Source organism: the organism of the source record quoted next, unplaced genomic scaffold (assembly GCF_019419815.1).
Source record: "Pyrus x bretschneideri cultivar Hongxiangsu unplaced genomic scaffold, Pyrus_bretschneideri_v1 Contig18, whole genome shotgun sequence".
NCBI classification, from domain to species: Eukaryota; Viridiplantae; Streptophyta; class Magnoliopsida; order Rosales; family Rosaceae; genus Pyrus; species Pyrus x bretschneideri.
In genome coordinates this window covers 5,163,357-5,172,276 of record NW_025999479.1, presented here as the reverse complement: position 1 = coordinate 5,172,276, position 8,920 = coordinate 5,163,357, and the positions used below count along the sequence as shown (strand labels likewise).

The 8,920-nt window shown below is 39.3% G+C and overlaps 1 protein-coding gene across 2 annotated transcripts; it reads left to right on the top strand.

Annotated features, from left to right (window-relative positions):
* Positions 1 to 2,127: 2,127 nt before the first annotated feature.
* Positions 2,128 to 3,562, top strand: LOC103954694 (probable mannitol dehydrogenase). Of its 2 annotated transcripts, none has more exons than XM_048582079.1 (3): positions 2,128 to 2,632; positions 2,775 to 2,928; positions 3,027 to 3,562. In XM_048582079.1, exons 1-3 carry the CDS (start codon positions 2,330 to 2,332, stop codon positions 3,227 to 3,229), a joined length of 660 nt encoding a protein of 219 aa, XP_048438036.1. In that variant the 5' UTR covers positions 2,128 to 2,329; the 3' UTR covers positions 3,230 to 3,562. The 2 variants fall into 2 exon arrangements, with proteins under 2 accessions (XP_048438036.1, XP_048438038.1); XM_048582081.1 differs by having other exon boundaries at positions 3,023 to 3,181.
* Positions 3,563 to 8,920: the final 5,358 nt, after the last annotated feature.

The window sequence follows — 8,920 nt, the reverse complement described above, 5'->3', positions numbered from 1 at the left end:
GTATTCATAAGAGAGCAAGCAAATATGTGGTTTAGATGAACGATGTAAATGCAATGTCCAAAGTCTCCGTACAATAATTGTACTGTGAATTGCTTTTCAGTGTTTGTCTCCATATAAATGCGTTTTGCATGCAATTCATTGGCATTATATGGAGGCTTTGGAGAATAATTGTACTGTGAATTGCTTTTCAGTGTTTGTCTCCATATAAATGCGTTTTGCATGTAATTCATTGGCATTATATGGAGGCTTTGGAGACTCTCTGTAAATCTTGGTTCTAAAAGATGTTGAGCGCTTGTCAGGTGGTGTGTTGGAACCTAGCATCTAGGTGGGCATCTAGGCGGGCGCCTAGACGGATTAGACAGATTTAAATAAATTTATTGTATTTCGCGTAAATAAGTGTTATTTTATACTTAAAACATATATAATTTCATCATAAACTAGAAAATAGAATGATATATATATATATATATATATATATTATGAAGTATTGGAACACAACGAAAATATGAGGAGAAAACATATAATGTGTGTTTATTTAAGTGTTCAATAAGTCTTTTACAATTTTTGGGAAATAATAAAATGCAAAAGGAAAGTTATCTATTTTCTATCTAAGTGAATTGCAACCTAGGCAAATGTCTAGGCAGGTCTGGGAGGGCTAGAAGCACCTTAGCAGGTCTAGGCGCCATTTCTTAATTTTCAAATGTCTAGACATTAATCGGAATGGTAGCCAATCGCGTAACGCCTAGGCGGGGATTTTTAGAACAATGCTATAAATGCGTTTTACATGTAATGCATTGGCAACTACTGGTTAAAAGTTGGCCTTGAGGAACTAAAAACACTTTATATTTCACTAACTTTTGTTGAATCACAGCGTTCTACGCGTGATTACACATTTTTTGAATCACATTATTATTAGTCTATTGTGAGGTTAAGTTCACTCTCTTTTCCTTAGTGGATAATATCATTTGTTAAAAAAAAATAATTATTAGTTAACTAATTGAATCACACTATTATGCACGTGCGGAACACCTTTTTTATAACCGACACTACACCTCTTAAGATGTTTTAAACATGTTTAAAAATAGGGAAAATAATATTTGATAAATAATTGATTGAATCATATTATTGCTAGCATAATGTGAGATACTAATTAAAAAAAATAGCACAAAAAAAATAATTATAAAAAAGATACTATTTATATGAAGAAAATATCCCTGCATTATTTTGGGATGCTTTTTAAACTGTTTTGTTTGGAGGGCAATTTTGTCCAATTATTTTTGGTGAAGCCTGTGGCCCCAAATGGGGCAGCTGGCTTTATATAGTAGTATAGATTCCTTATTAACACGGTATTCACACGTACACTAGATATTTTCAGTATAGTTTGAATATGAACTAGTGCATCAAACATTACAATACACATCGAAGAACATTTAAAAGGATATTTTTTGTACTTGTATTATTACATGTAGTATACTAGTTCATGTTCTGGGCAAAGAGAAAAACTTCTCCACGTACGTCGATAGCTCATTTGGTATAGGCAACCTTTTATGAACCATTTATATTTTTTTCATTATGACCTTATATTACTAAATAACAATTAAATTATTAAGAGTATTTATGTCAAACTACTAAATAATTTTTTTTTCTTTTCTTATATATAACAATATATTTACACTTAAGGATCAGAAAATAAAATTAGTATCCAACTCATTTACAATATTTAAACTTAATTAATACCTCTCGTAAGTAAACATAAATACCACCATAGGCGAATCATAGTAAGGGCCCGCAGGCCCCCTCCCCCGGCTTTTCTGTAAGTCTATTATATACCTGGCACAATTTTATGCTTTGTGGTACAAATTTATTCTTGTGGCTCCCCTATTTTCAATTTTGATTCCGTCCCGAATACTACTTTCTTAAAAAAAACAAAAGGAGGAAAAGTCAATGTATGGTAGTACTATTTAAAAAAAAAAAAAATCATCGCAACTTTTTTCTCTACAAAAACTCTTCTCGAGTGGTCTAACATGCATATATAGCATGTGGACAATGGCTAATATTTTTGAATTAAAATGCCTACAATATATATATATATATATATATATATATATCCAAAAGAAGTAACGAAAAAACAAACTTGGATTTTAATTTGCTAATTTTCAGGCATGAGACTGTGGGGGAAGTGACAGAAGTGGGAAGCAAGGTGAATAAAGTGAAAATAGGAGACAAGTGGGTGTAGGCTGCATGGTTGGTGCTTGTCTGCCTGCGAGAGCTGTAACAGCAACCTTGAAAACCACACGGAACCGTCACATATGGAGGTTACTCAGACACAATGGTCGCCAATGAGCGCTACATCGTTCGTTTCCCCGAGAACCTGCCACTTGATGCTGGTGCTCCTCTACCATGTGCTGGGATCACAGTGTATAGTCCCCTGAAATATTTTGGCTTATCTGAGCCTGGTAAGCATGTTGGCATTGTAGGCCTTGGCGGGCTTGGTCACACCGGTGTGAAATTCGCTAAGGCGTTCGGGTCAAAAGTGTCTGTGATTAGTACCTCCCCTGGCAAGAAAGATGAAGCTCTGAAGAAACTCGGGGCTGATTCATTCGTGGTTAGCTGCGACCAGGAGCAAATGAAGGTTAATTTCTAGCCAATTTATTTATGATGATATGTTTGCTCGTTTTGCTCTCATTAAATTAGTCCCCTTATATTTTTTTTTTCAAGTAACTAGAGGACTAAGCGAGATTAGTTCATCAGTATATGATGAGTTTCAATTGCAGGCTGCCAGAGGCACATTGGATGGCATCATCGGCAGAGTCTCAGCTGCGCATCCCATTGTGCCCTTACTTGGTCTTTTGAAGCCCCATGGGAAGCTTATTCTGGTGGGTGTACCAGTAAAGCCACTAAACCTCCATGTGTTTCCTTTAATCATGGGTAAGTATAAAACTCCTGGATAATTTGACTTGTATATTATCTCGTACATTATTTCGGTCTAGAATCTAAAATGGTTATCAAAATGTGAATCTAGGAAGAAAGTCTGGCCGATAGTGGAATCGGAGGCATGAAGGAGACCCAGGAAATGATTGATTTTGCAGCAAAACACAACATAACGGCGGAGGTTGAAGTTATCTCAATGGATTACGTGAACACAGCAATGGAGCGTCTTGCTAAGAATGATGTAAGATACCGATTTGTCATTGATGTTGCAAACACACTGGCTGCTAGGGAAGCTTGAAGACTCAAGAAGGTGAATAATGAAAGTTGTTGTAAGGTCTTAAGTAACTACATTTCATCCACGTAGGTTGATTTGTGCCTGGCACGTTTATTTTGTTTGTATTGGCCATTTAATATTTCAAATAAGAAAGTATATGGGACGACGCCACGAGTCTAAATCACGCCTAAGCCTTGACATATGAACTTTTTCAGCCGTATTATATCATTTACCTGTTTTATTAGCATTATGATTTTCCAAGTTTTTCAGTATTTTGTTATTGGTGTAATTCGTTTCGTATTTCAACTCCTAAAAAATCTAGAGTTGACTGGCATTATTAAATCTCCTTTAAGACGATATGGTGTATTATCTTTCATATTTTCAATCAATAAATTTTGAGATTATCTTATATTTTCAGCAAATTTTAATTTACTTTTTTTTCTCTGTGAATTTCAATTTACTTAATTTTTAGAGTAATTTTTTTAGGATTGAATTGATTTTTTGTAAGGATAATCTATGAATCAAGACTTTCAAAATAAGCAATTCGAATTGTTGAAGTTCGATGTAGAGTGAGTCCCTATTGACCCTAAAAACTACCAAGCCTAAGTGGCGCAAATGCCAAGTAATTAATAAGCTAACTATGTCATTCGATTGACTGCAAGACGTGCTAAGGAGTAAAATATGTTGATGTACGCGTTGAGCGCGCTGCTGACTTCTTCATCTTACGACTGCGGTCGGGAAAGGAACACATCTCGATCTTTGGGTTCTAGAGCCTGAAGACAAGGCTGCTAGTTTCTTCAAAGTTCACAAATCATCGACATCGAGTTCAGTCTTGGTAATTATATTCGTGAGAGTATAAATACGCCGAACTGATACTAGACTGTACAGACAGAAATAATCAAAAGAGATAAATGTCTTGATTGTAAATGTGGTTTGGCCGTCGGAATGCCAAACTCTAAAATATACTTGTGAATATCCAATCATAAAATAATACTCGACATTTAATGTGCTGAGCCTAGTAATCTGGTAACACCTCATTTCACTGATAAGGCTGATGAGATGACCTCTACCAACAAGGACTCGGAAATCCTTGTTGACCGAGACTTGGATAAATAACCAATCGGCCTTGAAGTAGTGCTGTCTATCCAAACTGAAGATGTGTTGGCGGAAAGAAAGGGGAAGAGGAAAAAATCTCAAGGTTGTTGAGAAGCTTTACGTAGGGCAATTTGTGTGTTGATTTGGAGGGGCCCTAAATGATGCACTCCCTTCTCTATTTATAGCAACGAACCCCCTTATGGCCAAACTAAAAATGTACTCAGATTCTAACTCCTCAACCAAATCTGATAATGTTTCGACTAATCCTAATCCCTATGGGACTTTGAACCAAGCTCCTTAATGAACCAGATTCATCCCCTAATTCTATGCATCTTCAACTTTAAGACTCCTTGTTGCACTAGGGTTCGACTACCTCACCCTTATCTAAATCAATCCTCCTAGCAACAGGATTCAACCGACCTTGACTGGATAGCCCATGACAAGATTCTAGATGAATGTTACTGGGCCGAGAACAACTCTAAGCTCGGCCCAAAATATTATTTTGGGCCCAAACATTGCCCTTTCACTTCTGAGGTCTTCGGCCAACAATTCTTGGCCGATCCTCAACCTTGAAGAAGTGATTCATTGCCAAAGAATAAACCTTTAGCATATTCCTTCTAGAAACACCAGAAAACATTGCAAGCCTCGAATACTCCAACCAACCAAACGCATTTATTAAGCACAACGTCTCACATCTATCAATTTTCTTGACACGTGGCAGCTCCTCATCACGACTGTCCATCTTCAATAATTCATATTCGCACGTTCGAGGCGTGCAGACACTTAAATGTCTCTTTGTCATAAACTTCGTCGTTACACACAATCATGTAACCTCAATTAGTGTGCTTTTCAGCCTTTTCACTTGGATTTTCAAAAGATTCGTTATGATTACGAAATTCTTCAGTCGGATTTGCTCTTCATTTCTTAAACCTAAACTGTTGATCTTCTCTCTCAATTGCCTATAAATACTCTGCCCAGCTTCATTCGAACTTTCACGCTTTCAACCTTCATAAATTCTTGCCATTTGCTCCTAACCTAGAAAAAGAACCCAAACCTCGAAACCCAGAAAAACTCCAAACTTTCATCAATGGCCTTTAATATTTTCATCACTAAGATCACTAAGGAATGCAACAAATGCCAAGACTTCATCGATCGGAGTGCCATCTAAACCCTTCAATTTGAGGGTGATTCAAACACCACTCACTAGATTCTGGGACCACTCTTTAAGGACAACGTCCCAGAAATCATCATTGAGATGTTGCAAGGCCACTGCCTAAAACCCTTATTCCAAGGGCATGATTAGTCAAATTGGGAATTAACCAAACCTCAAAGAGCCTGGCCCTCGACCCCATGACCTGGGCTGCTTGGGTTACCCGAATGGAGCCACACTTTAGTAATGAGTGGAAGACTCTTGGCATTTTTTACGCTATCAAACTCTCGACCTTTGAAATCAACATGGACCAAGAACTCCTGATGGCCACCTTGAGCTTTCGGTGTTCAGCCACAAACACTATGGTTTTTCCTCTCGGCCCTATTGGTCCAACCGTGCTAGACCTCATAGCTATACTCGGCACTTCTCCCTCTGGTCTCCCAATTGATACCAAGCTTTCCCGGTATCAATTCGATTTAGATCTGAAAGCAATCTTCGACGATTGTGCTATTGAGGTTTTCACAAAGAAGCATCAGGAGCCGTCAAAAGAAGATATGCATAAATTGCACAAAAATTTCTATAACATCACCTTAATCAACCACTTTGCTGGTTCAGAGAAGGAAGATCTCAAGAAAGGAGAGCACGAGGCATTCTTGTTTTACTGGTACAATAAATTCATCTTTTGTACCAAGTCAAACAAGTGCTTGGCTAAAAATATACCGGTGGCCGAAGCTCTGGCTAGTGGTCATGTCCTGGGCCTCAGCCTGGCCATCCTCGCTAACCTCAACCGGTGCTTGGTCGAGGCTTCTGTTAGGAAGATTGATCCACACCAAAATAGCCCACTCTACGTTTTTCAACTTTGGCAACAGGTCTATGTTTCCACGCTAAAGCTAGAAATCCCAAGCTTCAACTCTTTTGAAACGATGGGTCTTCAACTGGCCACGTGTCCCATTCTTACTCACTTGGCCAAAGACATCATCAAGTATTTCTTCGGCCTTGAAGATCTATCAGACTATAAATTTCTAATCTACCGTGGCCAAAAATATCCGTCTTCCATCAAACTCCCCACATCGGCATGGAAGGAAACAGCGGAAACTGACTTTTGACAATCTTGGAAGCCGTTTACCCTAGCTCGCGACTTTTTCTTTAGTTGCGATGCTTGACAAGCCAGCTGGGAAGTTTACCATCTCAACTTTATGGCTTGTTAATTGGGCTTCCTTCAGGGTTGTCATGTGTCACACCTCACCTTTCACTCATTCTTGAGCCAAAAATGCCTCTCTGGCTCCTTGGAGAAGGAATGCGAGGAAGCCGAGTAGGAATTCCAATAGCAATGTACTAAATTTCGCCTTCGGTCGAATACTCTAGAGACCCATTACCGATTAGTGGGATGCTTACATCAAGGATTTCTTCGGTGCTTCGGCCAAGGAAACTTCAAATAAGCTTTTGGTGATTGAGTAAAGAAGACTCTTGCTCTAAAATCTAAAGAAACGGCTCAAGGTATATATCTTTTATTTCTCTGTTCGTCTATTCAAACTTCATTCTGACTCAGGCTTAGTTTTTCCAAGTGGTCGTGCAATAAAATAGGGTCGATATGGTTAAGATGGTTGCAACCAAAAGGAAACTCACTCATCCTCTAAAGAAGGCTGCAATTATCGCAACTCCCTTAGCCGAAAAGGCCACTCCAACTCTAGTAGTGGCCACTGCTGCGCCGATTGCACCGAGCAAACGGCCTCGCCCGAAGGCCGAGACAACTGGTAACGTTGCCCAGCCCCAAAAATGTATTAAGAAAAAGGCAAAGAAGGGAGAGTGGGAGATTTATGTTATTTCAAGTCAGATCACAGAAACGACTACTCTTAGTATCCCTCTCCCTTCTCCTGTTATCCAAGTCTCAACAACTGTACCCCAAGACCTCTCGACCCCAACCATGGGCCAGGAGATCATGGTTCGACCCACCCACAAGCCGCTGTTGAAGTTGAACCAGTCGTAGCCCTAATGTTAAGGAACTTGTAACTCCGGGGTCGGCCGTCGCCCCTGTTGATTTCGGCCCAACAACTGTTACTCTGGAGAATGTGACAACGACAAAAGAAACCTTTCCCCTAATCCAAAGAAGAATCCAGTGATCGTCCTGGAGGAAAAGGTATAACAATTTCCTTTAATAATGTTCTCTTTTCATTTTGACTAGATCTCTCGACTAAAGAATAATCATTTTTTATGATTAGGAGAACGATAGCGAAATACCCTCGCTAACGAGGTATCCTCGATGGGTTGGACCACCTACTACAAGTCCCTTGCCTTTGGACAAGGTCAAAGGTGTCACATCCTCTCTAGGTGATCTCCAACCGGCAGTCAAGGTGGCTAGCTAGGTTGACCCTCAAGCGGCCTAAGTAGGTTCGGGACATGAAGCGGCACCTTCTATTGAACTAGAAGCAATGACAGAGACACTGGTTTATCCCAATGACCAGAACATTGGCATCCCTCCTCATAAGGTCACTTCGATCTTTGTAAGCCTCATCATCATTTTCTTTTACTAATTTCCTACCTTATAACTCTAAACCAAGAAAACATTAAATATCAGGTGCCCAATCGTTCATTTCACCAAAAATTCTATGCACTGAAGGGCGTTATTTATATTTCCTGGCCACCCTAGTGGCTATCAAACATATATAACCTTCATCGGCCGCATGAATTAAAAAGCTGCCTTAAACATTGGGCTCGGCCATTAAGCTATCTGGGTTCGACCAACAAACTAGCAGACATGGTCGAAGTTTTTTCTCGGTTGGTCTAACACAACTTCTTTCTCTGCCATCCTCCAACGCAAAGGTCTCAACTATATGAGAGAGTGCTTGAATGACCTTGCATCCGACGACCTACTGAGCAATGAGAGTGTTGTTCATCTATTAATTGTCCTGGAAAGAACTCGACAATATTTCACTGTTTTTGAGAAGGCTATTCGAGCAGAGGTCGACCTTAAGGCTGCAATGGTCACTCATGAAGCTATCCGACCAGAGCTCGAGGCAATAAAGGTAAAAAAGGAAAGGTTGGCTGATCTTGACCGTTAAATCGCCGAACTTCATCATCAGAGGTCAGCTATTGCTTCTGAGCTTGAAAAGGATTTTTAGTCGAATAAACCTCGACTGGTAGAATGTGCACTGGTGTGAAACGAATATGGCAACTAAAGGCTGATAAAATAACATGATAGGTCGAGGTCACGATGGGCGAAGTGAAGTGGCTAAAACTGAAAGCTTATTTTAAAGCTTTTCTTCATTCGACTCCTTAGGATTTTTTGTGTGCCGGCTTGTAAGCCGATCGATTTCTTTTTGTAATTTTGGGTGTACGCCCTTTGAAAAATAATGAAATCAATCATTTATTCTTGCATCTCTTAAGTGACCGGATAATATTTCTTTAAGAATTTCCTATTGATCGGTAATTTATAAATTAAATCAGTTCGATCCTTGAGGTGGTATGCCCAT